The sequence below is a fragment of the Hibiscus syriacus genome, unplaced genomic scaffold, assembly GCF_006381635.1.
Source record: "Hibiscus syriacus cultivar Baekdansim isolate YM2019G1 unplaced genomic scaffold, ASM638163v2 tig00110764_pilon, whole genome shotgun sequence".
Lineage (NCBI taxonomy): Eukaryota > Viridiplantae > Streptophyta > Magnoliopsida > Malvales > Malvaceae > Hibiscus > Hibiscus syriacus.
Window position 1 is genome coordinate 28,026 of NW_024062852.1, and position 25,335 is coordinate 53,360.

Genomic DNA, 25,335 nt, shown 5'->3' on the forward strand with positions numbered 1-25,335 from the left:
TCTATCGAACACCAGCTTCACTAGGCTCTTCAACTTAACGGGAACCTAAGCCATATCAGAACATGGTCATATTCGGAATAATATTCTAAACATAATAACTACTAGGGTTATAGAACTATACGTGTATTCACGGCCTCTCGAGGAAGAGCGGATCGGGAAGAACCGGGTCGAGCAGTGAAACGGTCAGGAGATCCCTAAGTACCTTTAACATACCATAACAATAATTAGTCATTGATCATTTAATTCAATTAACTAAATTAAAACAATTAAATAATATGCATTTTTCGGGTTTACGAGTCAATTCGGGTTTGAATTTGGCAAAATTGACTTCAGAATCGGACTCAGGATGTCGAAAAACATAAGATAGGACTTTTCGAAAATTTTGACTTTTTGGTCAAAGTTAATGGTCAACGATGGCGGTCAATGGGCGGTCAAATCAGGTCATTAGGCGGGGCGGGTCAGCGGGTCGGTTCAGGTCGGTCAGCCCATTACAGGCTATCCACCACTCAGCGGGGGCGGCGCGTGCGGCTTACTAGGAGGTCGGAAAATTCCACAAAAATTTCTAAAATTATTTTAAGGGATTTTGAGTCACTTACCAAGCTCGTTTCATAATTTTGAACGGCGGAGAGCTCGATTTTAAAACGTCATAAACTTTATCTTCCTCACCCCTTCACATGTCGGTGACAACGGAGACAAAAGCGACACTGGTAGGCTCGGAACGATGCAAGGAACACGATGGTGCGGGAGGTGTTGAAAACGGAGCAACAATCAACGACGAATCGACAATTTTCACGACGGTGGGGTTAAAAAAAACTTCAAAAATTCGAGTCGAAATTCACGGCGTTAGATGATGTTTCACGACGAGAGATTTGCAAGGTTTTGTTCACCGGTCGACGACGAACCAAACGGGAGTGGTGGTGCGAGATGGAACGGCCGGATGACGACGAATTTGACTGTAGAAGAAGGGTTGGCATGGGTGGAAATTTTAGTTTTTGTTTCTGGTTTGAAACCAGAAACCATACGTTAACATATTTATTTTTTTTTCTCTGTCGACACAAAATGGGTAAATTTAGAATTAGGTCCCTGAATTTTCTTCAACTTCTAAAACGGCCTATAAATTCTGAAAACTTTTAATTTAGCCCTTAAATTTCACCAAATTAAATAAATTTTCATCATTTTTTTTTTCAGGTTGTAACAATTTTTATCTCCGATACCCTACGTTCAACATTCCAAGCCACGATAGTACCTCTCTGCACCCTCGTGCACTGCGTCGCACCCCTTCAACCTCTTCATGTATTCGTCCCAAACGAGCGTCAGGATACCCTCATACCCTTGATTACAGTATTCCCACATTCCCTTTCTCTGATTGGTAAGTCTTATCCCTAAATCTTTTTTCCAATCCTTCATAATTATATTCAGTGTAAGCCTAAATCCTAAATCCCAAAAGCAATTTAGAGAAGATGAAAGAATTTTCTTTCCAATTAGGTTTCGCCAAAATGAAATAAAAGAAATATTATTATTAACTTTCTAAGATACAATTAACTTTAATATATGTCTCAAATTGATAACTCAAGTTTCCTCGACACCTATACTAAAATTCTCTACCAAATTCCACTAGTTCACTTGTTGGAATAATTGATATGAAAAGTTTCCACATTTGCCTCAATTTCAAATTGGTCTTTAAACATCAATTACTACATTTTAGTTTTCAATTTAATTTTTAATTAAGCCAACCTCGAATAAAATGAACTCAATCGAATATGATTATATTCTCAATGACTTAAATTAATATTTAAACCCTTTAAAAAATTTGATCATTGAACTTAGAAAAATTATGGTTCATAATTCAGGGTGTTACGTACACTTTATTTTAGTTTTGTCCTAATTATAAAAATAACCCTTAACATTTCAATATTCTATTACGACTTCAACCCCTCAGCATTTCATTTGAAAACTTCAATACACCCACATCTTGCATACGTATCAACCAACGCTTAAACTCCTCCAGGCCATCGATGGGGTTACTTTACTTTTTCACATCTTGTAGTAATCGGTAAGAGACTTACCATCTGAGTTTGATAAAAATCTGGCATAATATTCCTTTAACACATCTTTGTATCGAGGAGGATCAGCCTCTGATGTCAACTCATTGATTGAGCTGAACGTTTCGTGAAGCAAGCTAACATGTCCTTAGAAAGAGCTCGACACTGTAATTCTGGGACCTGCATTCTTGTTTACTGCCCTATGCCTCACACCTTCAACTTGTCATTTGATATAATTTGCCATAAACAACTTATGAGTTAGTGGCTATCTGGAAACAAGAATCTCAACCAAATCAGAATATGGAATTGTATGACCTGAAGAAGATCTCCGATGTTTACAATCAGTCCCCCTCGAGTGGGGTGAACATCTAACCATTGGCCCTTGTGAAGGGCTTGGAGACCGTTGATTTCATTCTGCAAAAGCACGTTCAAGAAGCCTGGATCCGTATGTTTTTTCACTCCCAAAGTCAGTTCGGGTTGGGGGCAAGGCGGATAGTAATGGCACACGATGCTACACCCTTTGCCACACCCCATCGAGCCGAGGTGGTCTGATCGGAGTCCGAGTGCCTCCGACAGCAACTCGAACAACGTTTCTCCTAACCTTCTGTTATGCTTTACATACTCTATGGTTGATTTTCAAAAGATTGAACAACGAATTCATTTGGTCATATATGATTAAAAGATTTTAACAGTGTGTGTTTACTTGTATATACCTGCACACTGCTGGGATTTTGCTGGGGTCAAGATCAGAACGGAAGGAAGAAAGGAAGAGAGTGTCTCTCCAATCAGCAGTTTTTGATGTATACAAATCAGTGTTGGAGTCGAACCTTACTGGCTTTGTGGTGTCACGACTGTACATCTCTTTCTTCAACTCCAAATCTTGCTCGTTAAACATACGCACCCCATCTATCATCTCATCCAGCACGTTCAAAGGGATCCCATGATTGGTTACTTGGAAAATACCCCACTCTGTTGATGCAATCTTAATTTGGTCCACCATCTCCTTACGCCGGCTATCGACTTCCATGCCACTTAGGTCGACGATGGGAACTTGGATGTTGTTGTTTGTGTGTGTAGAATTGATGATGACCTCCTGGGAAAGCTCCTCTGCTGGTCGTATGAACATCTTGGGGATGTTTACTGTGCCGGCATCTATAAGTCCTTTAACACCGGCTTTTGTCTCATCGAATTTCTTCAGCTCCTTAGCTCTGCTGTAACCTGTTGAGGCTTGGGATGCCATTTTTCTCCAGTTTTTGATGGAGTTCTTCGATGACTTGGGAACTCCGGTCAAGGAAGATAAGTGTTAGGACCTACCCCTCATCTTTTTACACGTTTAGAAAAGGGAGACTTTGATTATGACTGAAATGTTTGGGAGAACAGTGACATAACTTGAATTATTTTGTGATTATCCAAAACTAATGGAAAAGTGACAAATTTGGATATTTACATGAATAAAATTATGTGATAAATTTGAAATTTAATTAATTTTTTGATCAGGGTAAATTTAAAGGTTACAAAAAGGAGAGTTGCTGCATAGAGATTGACTGCCATTTTACAATAGAGAAAATTCAGTATGGTCTTATTGAAGCACAGCATACATAAACCAAGGAACAGAACAGTAGGACTTAAAATACAACATAATTATCTTACTTCCAAGTTGAGGAAAGATACAAATTCATCATATCAGATTTTAACAGCTTCGTATTGCTCCATGAATTCGTCATTGAATTTCTTGAAACTCGACATGATTTCAGGCATGTCTTCCTCGGCCGGTAAAATAGTCGTCCTTAAGTGGAAGACCCTGATCGGAAATAACACATGTTACTAGCTACGAACTTGTTTGAAGCAGATTAGAAGAACCTATGAACTTAAGCATAAACTAATCTATAAGTTCAGGTTCTAACCTAGGTCGAGGGTGTCACAGCTTTCGCAAAAGAAAACAGGAATGATGAAATGAAAATAAAAATGAATGGAGAAGTACCCTTCTTTCTGACCAAATCCAGAACCAGGGACAGTGGAGATGCCAGTTGCTTCCAATAATTTGAGGCAATAGAAAACATCTGGAACTTTTCCTGCATTTTTGGATGCTTCGATTGCTTTCGGAGGCAAACGGATCTGAGGAAAAGAATACATGGCACCTGTATGATTCAACAAGAAAGATCCAGAGTAAGAAACACAAGAAGGAAAGATTTGACATTCTCTGTTCAGAAACAACTATTTTACCTTCAGTGAAATTACAAACAACATTTTTGCAGCTGTTGAATCCATCGGTCATCATCCTTGCTCTTCTCCTCAAGGATTCAAGGATTCCTTTGCTGCAAGTTTAAATGGCATTGTTGATTAAAAAGCTAAAGGAGAAATCTCTTTCTTCATGACATAGTGAAATTCAACATCCCAATGCTCAAACCAACATTCTTTTTCAAGTAATGTACCATAGATTTTAAACCGTTAAAAAGGTGTATCTACCGAGATCAATGAAGCTAATTATGTTCGCACAAAATCTTTACAAACTTCGTCTTAAAAGGCTTACCTTTCCCGAACATATTGCTCATATGAAATGTCTCCAGCTTTGGGTGGGTTGACCATCAATCCCATCTGTCAAGAGAAGAGAAAGCTTGCTTACCTTACCGTCACTATAACTAGAACTGTAACAATGAAGTGTCCAATTTCACAGAAATTAGCATGACAATAACTCACAAAAATCTGAGCAGGAACATTTGGACTGAGTGATATTGATGAAATCTTGTAGATCTCGTCAACTGTCTGAAATAAAATATCACAAAAGCAAAAGGGAACTGAAAATCGGTTCAATAATCTTAATAAATCATGACAGAATTTCGTCCTACATTAGGTAAGAAGAATCATACAAGTTTACCATTTGCAGATAACATCAATGTTGGAACAATTACATGTCTAATACCTTCTTCTATATGACACATGACCTTGAATTATAATGTGCTCCAATTCAGTTGGATTTCATTTTAACATGAAAGTTCAATAGTGATGGTGCTAAAATTATTTCACATTTCATCACCTATCGACATTTGGGAAATCGGGAGAAATTCTCGGCTCATACCGTGGAACATGAAAATCATTAGGCTGGTTAAGACGGCACAAACCTTTGGAGGAATGTTGGTCATCTCAAAGTACCCGCCTCGCTGCCCACATTCACCCCAATATCCTTTAGATACAGTGTGGAAAGAAACAAGCTGGACTTCCTTGCTAATGGGTTGCCCCATATCCATCAAAACCTTCCAGTGGTACAAAGGAAAAATATGCAAATAAAAATGTTAAAACTCCATGCCAGTTCGATCTAACAGGTAACTGCAAAATAGCATCTACCTTTCTAGAACTTATAAAGGGTCTCTCATCCTGGTATATATTCTGTTGATAAACCTCATCTCCAAGTAAAACTAAGTTTTCTCGGTGACAGAAGTTCAATACTTCTCTCAAGTTTGCTTCACTGAGACACTGACCGGTAGGGTTGCCGGGGTTGATGATTACCATTGCTCTAACCTGGTCATATACAAACAAAAAGCAAATTCAGCTTGTTGTGGCATGTATCAGGGAAAGAAAAGTTCATGCCAGAATAAAGATAGCTACAGTAGTATAATCCTGATGGGAAAATCAAAATGTAACAAACAGTTTCAACGAGTAGTACAGAAGATAACAATTATGTATGCCTAAGAGTCTTACTTAGGTTCTTTCAATCCATTTATTTCATCTAATTGTGATGTCTTTGTAGTTTCAGACCTTATTTCTCAAATTCCTTCAGGAACAAGAAGAATATAATGCATACTAACTGTTATTCCGTTAAAGCGAGCCTGTGCAACTGATTCACGAAGATTATTAACATCCAAACCCCAGTTTGCAGACTCTTCCAGATAGTATGGAACAAGAGAACCACCATAGAGAGAGATAGTAGCTGAGTAAAGCGGATACTGCGGGACAGGAACCAAAACCTGGAAATACAAAATTTTAACAAAAATATATCAGCATTATGCACTAAGATGGTAAATCTCTGTAGTCTGTACTATATAAGCCAGAAGAAATTGAACTAGGATGATTCAAAACGATGATACAGATGGTGAAAGCAAGTTCTAGAAAAATGGATGAGCAAAACATGTTACCCCGTCCCCTTGACCACGGATAATACAATTCAAAATCTGCATCACGCCTTTGCTGGCACCATCCGTGAGAAATATGAGCTCCGGGTCACTGCATACCATTGGTAAATGAAGTGCAAACTAAGCTTACCACTTGGGAAGAAAAAATGAGAATTCTTTTGTGATATTATGAGTGATGACAACTGATCGTCACCTAGAATATCCATCACGCCTTTCGATGAATTCGGCGACTTCCTTCCTTATGCCCGGAAGACCTCGGGAATCGCTATATGCACCTAGATATATAGTGAAGGAACACAAGCTATTTATATTGCATACCATATTCATACCTTTTAAACTCTGAGAACTCTTCCTAAATCAACTATATTGCAGTACAATACTTAACAAACATATATATTAAAGAGAATTCTCGAGTATTTTAGGTGGTTTGACCATTATTTTCCCACAGATAACATGATGATGTACCTAGACCACCAGGAGTCAATGAAAGATAATGTCTAGCTCTTGCAATTGCATCTGCAGGAAACAACTGTCCTACATTAGGATCATCTAACAGAAATGGAGCCTGGCATAGAGCAATCACCTGCAATACCACATTTTTCAACTTAAACATGATACTAGCAACTGAATGCACAAGCACAGCACAAAATTTTCCCAACAGATAAAAATTGGAATAAATAGAACATATACCTGACGAGGGAAAGTCAGCGGCTTCTGTCCAAGAGCATGAGGGTTGCCAACATTTGTGAAAATAATCTGCAGACATCAAATTAAAAGCAGTAAAACAAATTACTACACATGAGAGAACAATATATGTGGGGAAAAAAGATAATTAAACCAACATTAAACACTCAAAAGACTGAACTAAAGCCAAACGTACCTTCTTCCCCTCCTTCTGAAGTTCAGAAGCTCGAAGATACAACTCACCTCTAACTGCATATTGAACTTCCTTCACATTTTCATTCAGTGACTCGTAATCTAATGCCTTAACACCCATAATGTCCAGGTTCGATAAACTTGGAACTCAACCTGCAAGAAAACTACTAAGAATGAATCGAACTCAACATTATGATTTTGTATGTAAATTCTTAGTTTGTTCCCAATCAGTAATATGTGATAATGAACCATCAGAAAACTGAAAAGAGCTTACCCCGTGAACTCAAAAGGAAAGTGAAACACAGGAAGGCACTATAAACGAAGCTATGACGTTGGGGAAAGGGCCATGCACCGAATTCTATAAGTAGTTTTGTGTATGTAGAGTGTGTCGGAGCCTTTTCATATTGGGGGGAGGGCAAAATACAAACAAAAGTTGTTTTACTTGCATGAAGAAGAAGAAGGCAGTGGCTGAGAGCAAGGGAGTGTAAGTAAATGGATTATTTCAAAAAGAAGAAACAAGTGGACATATGTTTGACATGCAGCAATTATATTTGGTTCTGAAAATGAAGGTAACAAATGTTGAACATGCACCAACTATGCTTTCTGGAGTTGACACCAAAAGGCACCTTTCCACGTTTTAGTTTGAGCAGAAATTCTCTTTTAAAGCTTTCGGTTCAGTATTGTATTCGTTTTCAGAATAAACTATAAAGTTCACTATTCAATTTTACACTCATTTCTATTTTAATCATTAAAATTTATAATTTAATCATTCCACCCTTAAATCATAAAAAAACATAGATAATCACAAGATATATTTAATTATTTTTTTACTATGACGTGATTTAGTTAAATCACTCTACCACTAAATCATTAAAATTTAAAATTTAATTAAATCATAAAAAAATACTTTGTAATAACATGAATAAATGTATATTTGAGATGATCATTCATTGAATTTGATTTAGTTGAATTTTATGAGTTAATTTCTTAACTTTTAAAAAATTACACTTTAACTCTTGAATATTTTGATAATAATATGTTGGTCCTTAAATAAGCTATCATTTTAAACTTGATTAATTTTTCAGTTTAAAAATGCTTTGATATGACCTATGTTATGTTGTGTGACAAGGTATGATCAATGTATGACATATGATTAGATAATTTGATTTTGTGTTCCTCGATAGTATTTTCGATCTGATTTCTTTTTAGACCATAAAAAACATGTTACATATATAATAATAAATTTAACTCTCGATTTTTTCAATTTATTTTGACACATTATTCTAAAACTAACTTTCATTATTTAAATATTATAATAATTTTATAATGTGCTTCATGCCGAAGAAGCATCATATCATTTCAAATCATCAAAAGAGATTAAAATGCAAATTTTAAAAATTTGACATATCAAAACTTATAATGAAGTTTGGAAACACATCAAAACTTATCAAATTGTGGAGTGTGATATCGTATGCTATGGTGATATTGAACTACACCATGATGTTTATTTGTATAGTTGTGAAGTGTTTTCGAACTACGTGACACCGGGCATCTCCTTGGTGTCAATATGCATGTTTTGGGAATTCATTTGATAAATAGCATTGTTTCACAAATTATATTCATCGACATGCATATGTCATGAATGCATTTACTGTAGTATAGTTATTTGTGAGATCGGCGAATCAAAAAATATATATATAGACTGGATTAATATAAATATAATAAAAATTTTATCTAAAATAATTCATATATATTTTTAATTTAAAAATATAATGATGATTATATATATAGATTAAATCTAGAAAAAAATCATTAATTGGATCAATATAATTTTCTTAACGTAATCCATACATATTTTTAATTTAGGGTAAATTAACTATTTGGTCACCCAATTATTACTTAATTTATGTTTCGGTCACTCAACTATTATTTTTTTTCAAAATCATACGCAACCTTACATTTTGGTTCTATTTTGATCGCCTACAGTTAAAAACTTAGCAATGATGTTAATGTGACATTTTTTAATTATTTTTCAATATTGATATTACATTATTTTATGGTGACACATCAACAACACCGCTAATTTTTTAAAGACGACTGACCAAAACAAAATCAAAACGTAAAATTAAGCGTATTTAGGTAAATAATATGTAGTTTACTAAATAAGTAATTTATCCGTTTGAGCATGGGGTAAGCCATGGCCTAGATAAGCATAGGCCTACATATGCCCCTGTGTGTGACATTAAGTTCATTAGATCAACTGTACAAATAGTCTTATTCATTTTCGGTCTGACTAAATTTGATCGTTGGTTCAAAAAATAAGTGAGTTTGATCCCTTACGTTATCGATTTAATATATAATGGTCCCTCAGATGTTAATATCCGTTAATCCATTAACGGATGTGTGACACGACAATTAAAAAAATTCAAGAAAACTATATCAGTCAGCCAACTGTAATACATGTGGCATTTCCGGAATTCTTAATGTTATTAATCTTTCGAATCGTTACTTAATCTGCCAAATTAAATTAATTAATTGAACTTAATAAAGTTTGAAAAAGGGAACAAATAGTAGCAGTTTTATATCATTTGATTCATTTAAACAAAATCAAAACAAATCAGAAGTCATTCTCTCTCTAAAAACGAAGGGGGTTTTCTCCCTTTTTTTTCTTCTTTATGTCCGGGTTTTTTGTATGGAATCTAGGTTTTTAAATAAAAATCTCTTTTCTCTATGGGTTCTTAGATGAAAATTAGATGGGATAGAAAGGATTAGGGTTCGTTCATATTTTCTTTTAATAATAAATAACACACACCTTAAAGACGTAATTATTTAAACTCAGGTCCTCAATAGAGAACAACAATTCTTTTAATCATTAAGTTAATTCAATTGATTCATTATTTATAATGCGTTGATGAAGTTTTAAGTATAATTTTTAGGGTAAAGTTTATAAATAGTCCTCAAACTCTTAGGACGCTTACATTTTGGTCACTCAACTTTTAATCATTTGCAGTAAGGTCCATGTCTTAACCATTTGCCGACGTGACACTTAACTTCCGTTAACCCCCTCCCCCTTCTTCTTCTTCTCCCGTTCACCCCACCTCCGGTCAGCGGTGGGTCACACCGCCATCATCACCGACGTCACCTCCCGATCACACCCCAACCCTTGATTTATACTCACCGTCCACTGTTTGTCCCAAATCGAGAGAAAATTATTCGAACATCCATCCCTGATCTCCGTTGTCAGTCATTAGTGATTGTCACTACCAGTACCAGAAGAAGGAGAATGAGAATGGGAGGTTAACGACAATTAAGTGTCACATCAACAAAACCTAACGGGAGAGTACGACAGAGACCTTACTAAAAATAATTAAAAGTTTGATGGTTGTATTATAAATTTTAAAAGTTGGTGACCAAAATGTAAGCATCCTAAAAATTTGTGTGACTATTTATATACTTTACTCTAATTTTTATAAGGATTCAAGGAAAGCTATAATCGACAAGCAACTAATGCCTTGAGTTAATGTACGAGTATTTTACCGCTACTACACCGGGTTGCTCGAATGGATGACTTAAGGGCACATGTATTTTAATAAATAAATGAATGTTTATCAATATTTGTATCATATCCATCTTATTCTTTATATGTATAATTTTTTTTTGATTTTTTTATGTTGTTTTGCTTCGATTTTAATTTAACTTTTAATGTGCATAGTGTGTAATTAACTCTAACTACTTAAAATATTAAAAATTGAAACGACTTTCCAAATCTATTTAGTTAAATTATTTATTATTTTTAATTTGATCATCGATATTCGATCTATTAATCAATTATTCTGAATAAAATTTTACAAAACCCCATTCTAAACATCAACCTTCCAACCCACGCTTCACACATTGACTTAGGTTCACTCAAAATCCATATCAAATGAACATAAGGAAAACAAGTAGTTTTGTTGTACGACAGTCTAATTTAAGGTTAAAAAACAACAACTTTGGGACACAACCGAAAATGTGATAAAAATCATAACGTTTTAGGTTTGGCGCAATCTAAAATGTTATATTTTTACTAACATTTTCGGCTGAATCTAAAAAGTTACAAAAAAGATAATATTTTTGGTTGCCAACTAAAAATATTATAAAGAATGTAATATTTTCGGTTGAACCGAAAATGTTAAGAAAAATCTAACATTTTTTATTGTGTCCAATTGAATTTGGGGTTCAAAGTAAGTGAACATTGTTCCTCAACAATAAACTTAAGTTCTATATCACTTTGGTTGAACATAGGACGGATGCAGAAATTTATGTTAGAGTTATGTATTTAAGAAGTTATACTAAAAATTTAGGGGTGTAAAACTATAATAATTTAAGAGTATGAAATAAAATAATCAATAAAAATATAAAGAAAATATCTAACATTTAAAAAAATTTGAAATTTTTAAGAAATGTTACCATACTCTCATACCCTAATACCCCTATGTCTATCTCTCGTTGCCCGTTTGTTAGAGGTTTTTTTATTTTTGGGAAGCTTGCAATTACATGATGGAAGGTGCAACACAAGCATGAAGATTCGAATCATTTGTTTGTGGATTATAATTTGATGAGCTGTTTTTGTTCCAAAATATGTCAATGGTGGAAGGTGGATTGGAAGGCTCCTATGGAGTCTTCGGAGTTAATTGCATCATGTGTCCCCAAATTATAACTTTCATTCTAAATTAGTCTTTAAATTTTTGAATATTTTAATTTTATCCTCAAATTATGAATCACATTCTAGATTAGTCCTTAAACTTTTAAGTAATCCAAATTCATCCTTACACTATAAACCTCATTTTAAATTGATCTCCAAACTTTTGAATCTTCCAATTTCATCCAAATATGTAATTAGTTTCAACCATAGCTTAACCTAAATTTTATTTTTTTAAATCATATAACAATAGAACTCAACCTAACGATTTTATTAACAAGGGATGTGATTAGTATATGCGTATAGTTTGGGATGAAATTGAAATGTTCAAAAGTTTGAGGACTAATATAGAATGATATCCATTGTTTAAAGATAAAATAGGATTGTTTAAAAGTTTAGGGACTAATTTAAAATGAGAGATTATTTAGGGGTATATGATGCAATTAACTCTTGTCTCGGAATTCTTAACTTTTGTTTTAATGTTTCTTTAAACTTTTTGCAACTCACACTGCAAAGGTATGTAGTATAAATCTCTCACCCTACCTAGTAAAACAAAGAGTAAGATACCTACTATAGTAGCTTACCAAACCACAAATACCGTGACATTCAAACCATCATATCATATATTATTATTATCATCATCATCATCTTCATCGTTATCTTACAATCAGTAAATTTTGCAACTCAACATAGCACCATAAACTCAAGATAAACACCAAAATGAAATAATCAAAGGTAACAAAAATAAGAAAAATAAAAAGATCAAACAAATCGGTTAAATGGCTTTCTTCCAACCGTTGCAGGCATTGAAACGGTTGAATCCACACTCAAATTGCCTATAGATTGAAGTGATTGGTTCTTATCTAGACCCCTTGAATCCTTGCCTGAAAACAAAGACCCTTTGCTCCACTTGAATGAAAGCCTCATGTTCGACGTCTCAATTCCCGGAGTACCCGTAAACATATCCTTCGGGTTGCTGTTGCCTCTTGCTTTGGCTTTGGCTGAAACTGTTGGTGTCATGTAATTTGGAACTGAAAATGGCGGGCAGCTAGTGAGGCTATCATCATCCTTCAAGGGCAAGTCTAAAGATGAATCCGTTCCGCTAGCTCTTGGTCTTGAATATTTCGACAATCCTGAACTTCTTCCTTCCAGGATTCCACTAGGTGGAGTTTGCATAGGTCGTGTAGTCGGAAGCATGGTTGATCTTGTAGATTTCGGTGTCGGAGTGTCCATATTGTCGAACGTAAACTGATGTTTCTTGCTGCTCAATGGCAGTTTTGGACTAGGCTTCAATTCAGAATTTTGCCTTGTTGGTGTAAGTTGGAAATCCTTTATGCCTTGGCCTTCAAGAGCTTTGCTAGAAGACAGCTGACGTTCTAACCAGTTCCACCACCATGGTTCACGAGTGCGAATGTCTATTGCGCCTGCTTGACCTGATTTCGGAGTAGCTTTCCATAGCTGTATGCAAAAAGAGGTTTTAAATCAATGGTAGTTAGGCTTATACAAGTCAAACTAAAGGGAGATGAAAAAGTATTGTTTCAACTAGCAGCATTCGACGAAAGATATGCTGAAAATACGAGTCTAGAAACTAACCACCCAATTGATTCTGTTGAAAATGGAATTGGTGTGCTAAATATACCTGGTGGGAATATGCATAGGCCATGGCCCTTTCTCTCTTGACGACGGCCTCTACCTTTCTCTGCATTCTTGCCTCGATTTCTTCTTTTGTTAGCAGGCTATCATCCCAGTCTTCGTTGCCTTCCTCAGACTGATCCGATGTTCAACTAAGTTACTCATTCTAACAGGAACGTAAGGAGTGTATATGTACCAAATAAGCAGGAACATATAATCTCTAAGTTTCATCAAGTTACCTAAAGTCTTAGGAAACTAGAAAGAAGACCGTATGCGGTCAGAGATAAAACTAATGAAAACTTACCGCCTGAATGAAGGACGATTTACACAAGGTACTCCCCTCTTCTTTATCATTCTTAAACCAAGCCTGCTGTCGTGCTTGGTTTTCTAACATCTGGATCCAGCTAGATTGAATCTGAGACTGAACTCGCACCAAAAGCTGCATATGCTTCATTGCAGTTGTAGTTTGCCGTTTCACATTCTGACCTCTTACAACTCCTTGAAGCCTCACAAGGCCTTTCCAAGCTCGAAAACTTCTCCTTGCCTGTATTATTAGCTTCAAGATAATCAATCTGGAAATCAAACATTGATGCAAAACATATCAATGCAAAGGGCTCTACCGTGTATCATCATACTACATGAAATCACCGACTAAGAGCAATATGATTAACTGTTTGCCCAAGGAAACTTCACCCATTATTACTGAGCACATTTGAAAGTTGTTCACAGCATATGGCTTTTAAGTTCTGCCTATAAGCTTTTAGGGGGAATTATGTTCATTTACATTATATGAATATCAGCAGGTGGAAAGTGGATGGGCAGATTAACAATACAACATACAGCCAAATATTGAACTGATTAACAATACAGCGTATAGCCAAATATTTTTTTTCATTGCTCGTCTTTTCAAACCAGTTGGTTCCATGAAATTTGCACTTCGGAAAAAAAAATTACCATGTAACCTCTATAGGCTGCTTGAATTTTTGTAACTGAAGCATGATGGTTCCTTAAAGTTGGTTCTGGTCGAGGACGGATGACCTTACGTGGAGCAGCATTGGGAGAGGCAGGTTGTGGAAGTGACGGTGGAGAAGGAGCTTTTGGAGGGGAAGCAGCCCTCGGGGAAGCAATCCTATGAGAAGAACCATGTGGAGAAGCAGATTGATGAGGCACAAAAGGCGGTGTCGCCGGCTGCTCTGGAGGTGTAGGAGGCCTGAATACTATTTTATGCTCTCTTTCAGCCTCCCCAAGAATTTTCTCAATACTGCTGGGCTCTCTGAAGAGGGGAATAAAGGAATTGGTTTCTCCATGTCTTAATTTTCCTAGGCCTTTCTTCTTCTTTTCTTTACCACTCCTTTTATCTGGTTCCTGGAAGGATTTAACCATAGAAAAATGATGGCATTAAACAGTAAAGATCATCTACAATCACAGTACATTCATTGTTATAGTAAATCAAAACCACAGATGAAGTATTAAAGTCCCTATGGGAGAGTTAAGATATGAACTTACATTGCTTAGCTTTTCCTTGGAGTGTGGTATGAAAACCCTTTTAATTGCAGAAAACCAACTTCCTTTCTTTCCCATACTGCCAGCATTACTGGTTTGGTCTAAGCATGAGAAGAAACCAAATGACCGGAAAAACCGGCAGGTCGAACCGTGTAAGGGCTAAACTGCGGGTGGTATCTGCATTCATAAAACAATGCATGAAATCTGATTGAACTGCGTAATAAGCCTTGTGACTTGGAAATTTCCAGGCTCTTCATGATCCAAAAGTTCTTAATGAAGAAAATATATTAAGACTTGGATACTTCTGTAATCACAATAATAAGAAAATTAGCATGAAGGTTAACAAGGAGAAGATCAATTCCCAACACTACTCACCAAGGAGGTCATAGGCCTGAAACTAAGGTCATCCACTACCATGAATGACAAACAAAAACCAAAACTAAAACAACTTTGAACGAACAGAAAGCACAACAAGGAAACAGAGGAATCTGGGTATCGAGATTCCAGTTCCAGTGGCACCAAAGCTAAGGTCGTAGGCCTGAAGATAATTTTCTCACTTTTCATAAAATGATAATAATAGTAAGGAAATCCTTGACAATCAGCATAAACTTGCTCTCTACAAAAAAATTTCCTTCTTGGAAGCTAGTATTCTCCTCGAAGAACTATAAATACTCAAAATGCTGGAGATATTTTACTTTCTGAAATTCTTCTTTGCTGTATAAAGGTTAAAAAACAACAATGCTACAAGAAAACAACGTCTGACACTCGTACAAAAGAGATCCAAAGGCAGAAAAAAAATTAACTTAACAATCGAGTACTATAGTATAGAAAAGCTCGCTTTCTGAAAATTATGTTATCTACTCCTCCAAGAACATAATTTACACAAAGCCAAAAGAAACAGATCACCTTGATCATGAAAAACATAACTGACAAAAACCCAGAACTTTATATAAACAAAAATGCTTGTAAAAAATCATATATTTATGTACCTTTAGTGAAGAGCTCCAAGTTTCCAAATTTTGCAAAGAACCCTTCAAAAAACTCAGTTATAAGAAGCTAGAAAAAAAAAGAGTAGCAGCAGCCATGGAAGATCCTTTTTTCCTCCCTCTCTAGCCTTCATATAGACCCTGTACAACATAGTTGTTACTATTAACCTTTCTTATTTCTAGCCTTTTTATCTAAACATTGTGGGGGATTTCTATTTTGTTTCTTTCTACTTACTACTGTAATGTTTTCTCAACTTTGTAAACCGATATTCTTCACCCTTTTTTGTTAATTTTCTTTTGTAGCTTTGGTGGTTATGAAATTGTCCAACTTTTTTTTTTCAATTTTTTGTGTGCCACCTTTTACCTTTTTGTTGGATTTATAATTGGAAGTGAATATGTTTTAAACAGAAAGAAATGATCAAAGGGCTACTGCAGTTGATCATGACGATGGCATTGATATAAAAAAAGAGTAGGGTTGGCCACTTTTTCACTCAATGTGCCAAACTTCAACCACCTTTACTTGAATGGGAAGACTATATATCCATTTGGACAGCCACTCACTGATTTGAACGGTTAGGTTTGGTACTCTTTCATTTTCTCTTAAACTATTAGTATTGTAATTATAAAATAGTTTAGGGTAAACTACATATTTAGTGCCTAAACTATTAGTTTTCTTTTGTTTTAGTACCTAAACTTTATTTTTTTCAAACCGTACTTAATATTTAGGTTAGGTTTCATTTCGGTACTTTACCGTTAAAAATTTAAGAGAACTGTTGTATTTGACATTTTTATGGGTAAATTTTATCATTCACCACTCAACTATCTTCTCACTCCTATTTCGGTCACTAAAGTTTAAAAAATTTCAATTTAAATACTCAACTTTCAATTTGTTTCTATTTTAATCACTCTAACTTATTTTATTAATATTTTTATGACATGATATTTTTATTATTATTTTATTAATATGTAAAATAAATTAGGATGATTAAAATAGGAGTAATTTGAAAATTAAGTGATTAAATTTAAAACTTTAAACTTTAGTAACCAAAATAGAAATGAGAAGATAATTATGTGACGAATGGTGTAATTTATCCATAAAAAAGTCATGTACAACAATTCATTAAGGTTTTAACGGCAAGGTACCAAAATAAAACTTAAATTAAATGTTAAGTATGATTTTGAAAAAAATAAAATTTAGGTACCAAAACGAAATAAAAGTAACAATTTAAGTATTAAATATGTAGTTTACCTAATAATTTATTACGAATAAGGTTTTTTTTTTCTTTTTCTTGAGATTCAAGGCTAGGGCAACCATGGATACCTAGGCTTGCCAGAGTTTCAAAGCCTTGGAAAATGGTCAAATGACAAATTGGTGGAGAGCAACCATTAGCTTGGCTTCCAACTTTGGACAATGGTACGATGATTATAATTTGGTAAACAAGTTTATAAACGAGAGGATAAACAAATCAATAAACGAACCGAACAAATTTTTATGTGTTTGATCATTTATTAGATGAATATAAAAATTTTGTTCATACTCATTTATTTAACTTAATAAAAGAACGTTATAAGAACTGTTCAAGAAATACTATATTCATTTACACTCCTAATTATAAGTAGTTGAGCTCATTTGTTTCGGCTTTTGAATTGAGTTGTCATTCAATCCGATCAAAGTTCATTGCAAATTTAAGTTCATTGCAAATTTGCGATGTACGGGGTAGCTTACTGTGTCAGCAAATCATGGTCATGGAACCGAATATTAGTTTCTCAGACCCCATGAAAACTGTTGGTTGAGGCCAGTTTATCAGAAACTACAACAGTGGCTCCGAAAAATCGAGTTCCGGTTACAGTACCTACTAAGTGTTTATGATTGACTTGTTAGCAACACAGAGCATACTAAGCTTAGTGAACTATCAGAAATGAAGTCACTGGCTATTATCAGGCTCACCAGCGGGTTTCCTGCTCCAACCAACCGAACCGGCTTTACGTTCCCCGCGCTTTCTTTTGCTCTTAGGGAAATAGATGTCCGACGCTAGACATGGTCTCAGAATCGATTGCTCCTGAGACGCTATGTCTTCTGTTGCATTATTAGGTTCTGATGTCGGAACACGAGAAGGATCGGCACTCTCTCCTTCTACTTTCTCGGCTTGAAGATGTTCCTTTACGGACTGACTGTTTGTCGCCATTAAAGCTTGTTTATCTCCGGCGATTCCTTCGTTCTGTATCGGAACATTTTCCACAATCTGCAAATATCATCAGGATCATAATGAGCAGATTCTCATTTTCCATAACTATATCAAGACTAGTCAAACTCAAACAAAACAATAAGCCAAAAATATACATGTAAGTCTGTGTGGTAAGAGGGCTTACATCTTCGCACGAATCTACCAGTTGTGGCTGGTGGCAGGTAACTTCTGCAGACGACAACAATCCAACAGTGCTTTCAATAATATCAGGAACATGGAAAGCCTTTCCATAACTTGAAATGGCACTTGCGGGCATGACTATATCTCCAGCATATTCACAAATTTGTTGAGTTGTGTTAAATGCAGGTCCGGTGGATATTGTGTCTCCGTTGCCAGCTGAAACCGTAGGGCTAGGGGCAGAGCTGGTTTGAGCATCACAAACAGCAAGGAGGCTCAAATTCTCAGAGGAAGAAAACTTCGAAATATTTTTGGACATCACTTGATCAAGTTGATTCCTGAGTTTTTGAATCTTAGCATGCACGATTTCAATCTTCCTAAGGACTTGGTCCAAGGAATTATTTTCATCTCTGAACTCGAAAAGTAATTGATCATTATTAATGCCGGATTTATCATTGCATTCTGCATGTTGGTCTGTATCAGCTGCACCGAGCAATGACAAAGATCACTTCACAGTCAAAACTAAGAGAAGCCGAAATCTAAAAAAAACATAGCCGAATTCGAAATGCTGATTCTACCTTAGGAACTATTTCCATTTGACAGTTAACATATGATCATGTTTTTCAGTATGTCGGCCTGTTTTTTAACATAATGGAGCCAGCCACGGTGAAATATTTGATTTCCTAGGATCCATAGGTCTAGTTTCTTACAAAATGAATAGTTAAAAATGAAGTTAAAATACAGGAAATTGATTAAGTGAAATGGAAAATGATATTACCTGTGTTGGGAAAATCATCGGCAATATAAGCATCATCAGGAATGATTTTCCTGTTTTCTGGAATATATTAGGAGCAAATCGCACTTGAGCTTGGGGGTTAAGGCGAGACGAGAGAAACACTTAAACAACAATGATAAAGTATAAAGGAAAAGCTAGTACCAAAATAGGAAAATAAGTTATGGCTTGACATGTATGACGCTACATCGGTTGTTTCTTCAATTCTCTTTCGTCTCCTCCGCTTTATGGCCTTTTTACGGTTATACTGACTAGAAAATGGCAATGACTTTGAACCAAAACCTTCCAGTGCAGATTGATCAATTCCAGAAAACTTTCTCTGATTGTATGCTGAAAGTTCTCTGGTGTACTTTCCTGCTTGAGACTCTATTTGTTTGATTCTCAGTTCCACCCATTTGCAGCGCCACATGAGAGGCCGAATGAAGTTCCTCCAGTGATTTGTCAGCCTCTTCTTCCTGAAGGGCAAGTACGGAACAACGTTTGTACAAGATTTGGATGGAACAAATCGAAAACTGATGAATTTACCATAGAAAACCTCTAACGTTTTAAACAGACATTCCTCACTTCATAAATAAGAAAGTAGCTTATCAAGTTGTAGCCAAATATTGACTCTATACACATCCATGCATGCATACATATTCGAATTATTTAAATGCTCAAACATATATATAATGATTAAAAGGTCATCATTATGGGAAGAAAGCAAACCTCATATGAAACACGCTACTAAACGGTTGGTAAGCAGATGCAAAAGCAGCATCACCAATGAAATGGGATTCCACTTCAGCATCACTCAACTCAGAACATTTATCGGTATCAGATATGGTGTCGGCAAATGAGCTGGAACATTCAGTTGCATCCGGATCCTCAATTTCAATTGTTGTGGTGTAATTATTATTTGTGCATCCAAGTATATCAACCTCGATATTCTCGGGAGCCTTATTTTGTTTATGCATCTCAATCTCCATGTTATCGATGCTCTCTTCCCACTTAATCATTCACCTTGAACTCTTCCCAATCAAATCATCCAAGGGAATCATCTTCTGCTTGTGAACTGTAACTTTTGCAGCACAATGTAGTTTATTACCTGGATTAACATCCATCAGCATTTGTTCAGAAGCCATACAACAGTCATAGTACCAAAAAGCAATGCGCCGAAGAAGATTGCTCCATAGTTCACCTTCATGCTGATTAAAACCCAGCTTATGTTAAATTTTGAAAACTCAAATCTCCCAAAAATCAAATATGCACGGGAACTAAAAGATGATCAGCGAGTTTGTGCATATATACAAGGCAAATTGTATAAAATGCTACCATATTTGAAGCTTACGGGAGGAAAATGAAAAGAAATGAAAGTATATACGATTACGACATGTTTGCTTGTGTATGCAAGGAAAATGAAAAGAAAAGAAATTATAGATTCCCCCACAGGAAGTTGTATAAAACCATGCAAAAGCCATTAGATGCATAACATTTCTCATTTCATATGGCCATATAAGACACAATAAATCAATGGTTATGCAGATATATAAGGCAAATTTTATAAAGAAGAGCTACCATATTTGAAGCTTAGAAATCCAACTGTCTTCAAAAATGCATTTCAATTCTTGAATTTTGAATGTGAAGAAAGAACTTGTTTAACAAGTATTCCAAATTTTAGCAACAGATGACTAAGTTCTTCAATTTTTCAGATTCCAATCATTCCATACATTGTGATTTTGTAAGTTCAATTGAATTTCGAATTAGAAACAATATAACAATGGATAATTAGGTACAAATTTAAGCATTCAGTAACTAATTTGCCAAAAAAACTGGAAGCAACTTATTTTTGCAGAAACTGAAGGGGGTAAAAGCAACTTGAAAATCACAAAGAAACTCTCCAGCTTCCTTAAATTTGTAATTTAGATATAATCATGTGAGAAAACTCATGTCAACATGCATGCATGGGTCATGGCATTCACATACACATACACATACGCATACGCATACGCATACGCATACGCATACGCATACGCATACGCATACGCATACGCATACATGCTTCCACATACATGGGAAGTAAGAAATGATCATGAAAGTAGAAACAGCTAAAAACAACATACTCCAAGCTAGATTCAAACAACTCATTAAGCTGAAGCAAGAAACTAAACAATCGAAGTAAAAACAAAAACAAAAGAAGGGGAAAAACCAACTTTCCTTCTGTAAATAGTAAACAACCCGTATTATATGTGATACAAGTATAAAAGTACGTATAAAGGAGTGCAGATAAGAATCTTTGAAGAGATAGAAAAAGAGTGGTGTACCAGAGAGGCAGAAGCAGAGAGAGTGAAGAAGAAAAAAGAAGGCGGCGAGGAAGAGAAATGAGAAAGTTAACGTTGTAGTAATAAAACCTAAAGAGGAACCACCTTTAGTTTTGTCTTATTACTGTCTACTCTTGTAAATTACATTATACTTCCCGCTTTTGCTCATGGAGTCGTGGTAAAGTTACATGACATTATAGGGTAAAATATGCAAATATCTTCCTATTATAAGATATGTTTTGTTAGGTTCTCTTACTATAAAAAAATTATAAAATGACTAAATATAAAATGGGGTCAATTTGATAATAATCGAGTGACATTACTTCTTCGATCCGAATCGGGAAATCCCTTAAATATGATGTAAAATAAATCTTGTTCTATAGTTGATAAAAGAAATCTCTATAAATATAGAGAATCAGATTTTGAAGAAGAAGAAAGAAAAGGAGTACTCGACTCGGAACAAATAGAGGAGAATTTATTCAATCACATAATTTGGGCTCCTAGAATATGACACCCTTGAAACTTTCTAATTATTGTATCGAAAGGCCCAGTCAATCTTTTAAAATATTTTAAGGACGTAATAATTAATACTTTTAGTATGGTAACAAATTTAACTCTCAATTTTTTAAATACTTTTGAATATTAGGAATTTGTATTTCTTTCATCAATGAAAATTGATAGAGTTAAACCATATCAAATCTATACATGTATACTTACAATGATATTATTTTAATTATTATTCTATTTACAAATTCCTAATATTCAAAAGTATTAAAAAATTTGTAAAATTCAGAAAACTGAACTAAGGAAAATTGATATAGATCGTGTTATTTGATAATAAAATTGATATAGAATAATAATAGTATCACGATAATAGTAAACTTCTTAAGAAGCTTTAATGAATCTGGTAAAATTTTCTTCCTATTTTCTTTTAAGGGATTTATGTTCAATTCGTGTCCATTTAAATGTTTAATAATATTATATTTATTTGTTTATTTGTCTTTCTTTTAAGGTGTTCATTTTTAATTTATTTAGTGTTCCTAAATATGTTCTTTTAATGTCACAAACATGTTATTTAGTGTTTATCAATATGTTCACCAACATATTTGTAGCACACTCTCAAAGAAAAATGATAAAATTACACCACTAGTCTTAAAGTTTTTAGACTTCACGGTTTGAACTCCAAAGTTCACCCTATGTTCTACCTTCACCGGTATTTAAAAAAGAAAATTAGGTAAACGAACTTATAAACGAGCTTATAAATGAGTCAATAAACGAACTTGTTCGTGAACAAAAAAGAATCCTACCAAGCAAAGCATAATAGTTTGTGCTCGTTCATTTATTAAATGAACATAAAATATTTGCTTTTACTCATTTATTATCATTTATTAGCTTAATAAACGAATATAAACGAACGTTATATGAACGATTCACAAACAATTCATTGAGAGCTATGTTCATTTACAACATAATTTAAAGTGTAGAAACAACATTAGGTAATATTCACCATGTAATTCGCTTCCCATATAAATACAAGTTAAAAGTAGTTATTCAATTCATCTTCATCAATTTACATTTTACACAACATGATCAGGAGAGAGAAATTAATTATCGTAATCAAATAAGACTAAATGCAGCTTAATCCAAGCACTGGCTTGAAACTACGAAGGTGCCATACTGCGTTTATGGATACAGAATCCTACCAAGCAAAGCCTAATAGTTTATGCCAAGAAACATCCTATCTTATAGTGCTTCAAGATATATATTTGCATCAGATTAGGGAATTTTGTGCATTCAACATTAAGTCGGTTACCTTTTAAACCCGATTCGAGTTAAGTTCAAAGACTATAGGCTGCAACTGAAGAAAAATATGTCAATTGAATGGTGAGATACCCTTGTCAAATTTCGGTGATGAGGTCTTGATGAGAGACCAAATATCAGCACCATTGCTACGAGCAACTTTGACAGTATACGAGATTGGAACGAGGCATAAACCTTGGCTTCTCAGGCTATAATGCTCTATGTCCTGGAAGAAAAACAGATTTAAGATCCAATAACTATCGAATTATGGTTCCCTAGTTAATGTTTTCTTGTTGTATTTCAACATAAAAGGTGTATCAATATCACAGACATTGAACCAAATCAGTTCTGTAAATAGGAATGACAAATGTTTGAGCACGCGAAGTAAACAGGGTTTTATGTTACATAACGTAATTTCTGTGTACCTGGGTCGGTTTAATGCTAGCCGGCATGTTATCTGTCTGTGTGGTTTGAAGATACGGAGCACTCAAAACCTGAAACCATGGTCATAGCCATTAATAGATTGCATTGAACTTCCAATTGCTGATCAGTAGAAGCATGCATTTAGAAATTGCAACTAATACCAACTAATAGACATGTTACAATCATTCATCTAATCAACAAGAAAAAACGACCTTAACTTGTTCTTAAAGAAATCGTATGTATTCCATTGCTTCCAAGAGAACAGAAGCTGTATCCGTCTGCAATGAACCAAATTGCAAGATCAGCAACTTTATGCTGAAGGACGACTTCAGTCAAGCCATAGTTAACACTAAACCAATGTAAAGTCAGGATTCAAGTTTTTATCAGACAAAAAGATGTTAGGCTTGATGCAACCTCCAGTGGAAACAACCGACTGAAGTCAAATATTAATGTCGATAATGACTCCATAATTGTATTGCCATTCAGATGTCAACAACTAATTGCCATATGTACCTTTCCGTAAGGAGAAACAAGCTGCTGCAGAGTGACAATGCGTTCGCTGACCTTATCTTTCTTATCCTATTGTGAAAAGTTGTAAATTAGGATTGTATTAGCTACAACCAAACCAGTTCCAAAGTACTTAGTTTAGTATGCAGAGAGAGGTAATGAAGAGATAAAACTCTGCTTTTCTAGAAACCGAATCGGCACTGCAGGTAAATTAATAATAGCAGAAGATGCATTCAGAACCATATTCAGGAATATAACCCCTAAAATAAGTTAAAATAATGTAGTTTACGCCATGTAGATAAATTAGGCATTTTGCTAGTTTTGAAGGAACGCTTGCATACGTTTTCACACAAATGAAAAACGAAAAAAAACATATTGGAAGAGATAAACGGATGAGTTGATCTACATGTAGCTAATCCCAGCTAATACAGTCATTCTTCGAGTATCCGTATGAGAGATTCCTTTCGTATATTCTTCAGAAAATATATAAAATGGAGTAAATAAGGCTTAAAATCTTTGTGGAGATGGATAATTCGGACTTCTGTCTTTTTGATGCCAAAGAAGTGAAACTCTTATGATCAACAGAACAAGGGCTCCTTTTGTTTTCCATCTTTGTTCCGATCTCTATCCCGTTTTCACTGGTTAAAAAGAGACAAAAACAGAATCACATACTGAAATAACACTGTGCATTGAACATAATAAAAAGTTCATCTGACTTCATTCATCATGCTGAACAGTCATGAATAGGATATCAAAGATATCCATCCAATACTTCAAGACCGAGATTACCGAATAATATTCGTCGTAATAATATAAGATCATCTAATCTTTGAATTCATAAATAAACGATTCAAACTTTCTTACACAGTTACAGACAATAGTTGCATGAATCAATGAAAAACAAACACATGAACTGAAAATAGCAAAAATGTAAACTTAATCATTCTTGGAACTAGTCAAAACACAAGCAAGCTGCAATATACCAAGCCATGCACATAATCAAACGGTGGAAAAAGCATGATCATTAGTGATTATCCATAGAATGATCTTTAATGGGACCAGTTTCTGAAAGCAACAATTGAAAAATAGAAACCATATCCATGCATGGATGAACCATGAATGCATATGATTTTCAGTTTTATTAATAACTTAATAATACCAACCAAACATTAACAAAACTATGATTAAACAAATATTTTTTAAGAGAACACTGAAGCATACAATAATACAAAGCAATATCATGCTTACACTCACAAGCAAGCACCTCCAATTTCATTAAAAACAGAGTACCAGCATAATAAA

The 25,335-nt window shown here is 34.8% G+C and overlaps 4 protein-coding genes and 1 long non-coding RNA gene across 8 annotated transcripts; all 5 read right to left on the minus strand.

The window, feature by feature from the left end:
• Window positions 1-2,261: 2,261 nt before the first annotated feature.
• On the minus strand, window positions 2,262-3,344 carry LOC120139633 (1-aminocyclopropane-1-carboxylate oxidase homolog). Its single transcript, XM_039154797.1, has 2 exons — window positions 2,756-3,344; window positions 2,262-2,665 (listed from the first exon to the last, which is right to left on the minus strand). Exons 1-2 carry the CDS (start codon window positions 3,280-3,282, stop codon window positions 2,650-2,652), a joined length of 543 nt encoding a protein of 180 aa, XP_039010728.1. The 5' UTR covers window positions 3,283-3,344; the 3' UTR covers window positions 2,262-2,649.
• A 373-nt stretch (window positions 3,345-3,717) lies between these two features.
• On the minus strand, window positions 3,718-7,354 carry LOC120139660 (glutamate--glyoxylate aminotransferase 2-like). 2 transcript variants are annotated; one of them, XM_039154823.1, is made up of 14 exons: window positions 7,320-7,354; window positions 7,050-7,185; window positions 6,860-6,925; window positions 6,635-6,752; window positions 6,363-6,444; window positions 6,173-6,260; window positions 5,846-6,004; window positions 5,385-5,558; window positions 5,162-5,293; window positions 4,740-4,805; window positions 4,573-4,637; window positions 4,266-4,357; window positions 4,024-4,180; window positions 3,718-3,843 (listed from the first exon to the last, which is right to left on the minus strand). In XM_039154823.1, the coding sequence occupies exons 2-14, from the start codon at window positions 7,164-7,166 to the stop codon at window positions 3,726-3,728; spliced, it is 1,434 nt and encodes a 477-aa protein (XP_039010754.1). In that variant the 5' UTR covers window positions 7,167-7,185; window positions 7,320-7,354; the 3' UTR covers window positions 3,718-3,725. The 2 variants fall into 2 exon arrangements, with proteins under 2 accessions (XP_039010754.1, XP_039010755.1); XM_039154824.1 differs by lacking the exon at window positions 7,320-7,354 and having other exon boundaries at window positions 7,050-7,198.
• A 5,028-nt stretch (window positions 7,355-12,382) lies between these two features.
• Window positions 12,383-16,281, minus strand: LOC120139659 (protein IQ-DOMAIN 14-like). Its single transcript, XM_039154822.1, has 6 exons — window positions 15,851-16,281; window positions 14,865-15,038; window positions 14,313-14,723; window positions 13,663-13,902; window positions 13,366-13,494; window positions 12,383-13,184 (listed from the first exon to the last, which is right to left on the minus strand). The coding sequence occupies exons 2-6, from the start codon at window positions 14,937-14,939 to the stop codon at window positions 12,489-12,491; spliced, it is 1,551 nt and encodes a 516-aa protein (XP_039010753.1). The 5' UTR covers window positions 14,940-15,038; window positions 15,851-16,281; the 3' UTR covers window positions 12,383-12,488.
• A 1,336-nt stretch (window positions 16,282-17,617) lies between these two features.
• Window positions 17,618-21,447, minus strand: LOC120139609. Of its 2 annotated transcripts, none has more exons than XM_039154773.1 (6): window positions 21,307-21,447; window positions 19,712-20,190; window positions 19,148-19,458; window positions 18,989-19,045; window positions 18,218-18,693; window positions 17,618-18,090 (listed from the first exon to the last, which is right to left on the minus strand). In XM_039154773.1, exons 2-6 carry the CDS (start codon window positions 19,999-20,001, stop codon window positions 17,773-17,775), a joined length of 1,452 nt encoding a protein of 483 aa, XP_039010704.1. In that variant the 5' UTR covers window positions 20,002-20,190; window positions 21,307-21,447; the 3' UTR covers window positions 17,618-17,772. The 2 variants fall into 2 exon arrangements, with proteins under 2 accessions (XP_039010704.1, XP_039010705.1); XM_039154774.1 differs by having other exon boundaries at window positions 19,712-20,090; window positions 21,307-21,437.
• Window positions 21,448-22,797: 1,350 nt separating this feature from the next.
• Window positions 22,798-24,105, minus strand: LOC120139612. Of its 2 annotated transcripts, none has more exons than XR_005517657.1 (4): window positions 24,040-24,105; window positions 23,739-23,804; window positions 23,529-23,597; window positions 22,798-23,329 (listed from the first exon to the last, which is right to left on the minus strand). It is a non-coding gene; the product is annotated as an uncharacterized LOC120139612 (long non-coding RNA). The 2 variants fall into 2 exon arrangements; XR_005517658.1 differs by having other exon boundaries at window positions 23,739-23,875; window positions 24,040-24,054.
• Window positions 24,106-25,335: the final 1,230 nt, after the last annotated feature.

Bases quoted from the DNA above. Each gene is read 5' to 3' on its own strand.
- LOC120139633 (XM_039154797.1), bottom strand. From the start codon at position 3,282: ATGGCATCCCAAGCCTCAACAGGTTACAGCAGAGCTAAGGAGCTGAAG.
- LOC120139660 (XM_039154823.1), bottom strand. From the start codon at position 7,166: ATGGGTGTTAAGGCATTAGATTACGAGTCACTGAATGAAAATGTGAAG. The intron at 6,753-6,859 runs GTATATGTTCTA...GTGGTATTGCAG, and splicing joins CGCTGACTTTCCCTCGTCAG to GTGATTGCTCTATGCCAGGC. The intron at 4,181-4,265 runs GTAAAATAGTTG...TGAATCATACAG, and splicing joins TGTTTGTAATTTCACTGAAG to GTGCCATGTATTCTTTTCCT.
- LOC120139659 (XM_039154822.1), bottom strand. From the start codon at position 14,939: ATGGGAAAGAAAGGAAGTTGGTTTTCTGCAATTAAAAGGGTTTTCATA. The intron at 13,495-13,662 runs GTAAGTTTTCAT...ACATCGGATCAG, and splicing joins AATCGTCCTTCATTCAGGCG to TCTGAGGAAGGCAACGAAGA. The intron at 13,185-13,365 runs GTATATTTAGCA...TTTTGCATACAG, and splicing joins CCTATGCATATTCCCACCAG to CTATGGAAAGCTACTCCGAA.
- LOC120139609 (XM_039154773.1), bottom strand. From the start codon at position 20,001: ATGATTAAGTGGGAAGAGAGCATCGATAACATGGAGATTGAGATGCAT. The intron at 18,694-18,988 runs GTAATATCATTT...TGCTCGGTGCAG, and splicing joins CGATGATTTTCCCAACACAG to CTGATACAGACCAACATGCA. The intron at 18,091-18,217 runs GTAAGCCCTCTT...TGATATTTGCAG, and splicing joins TGGTAGATTCGTGCGAAGAT to ATTGTGGAAAATGTTCCGAT.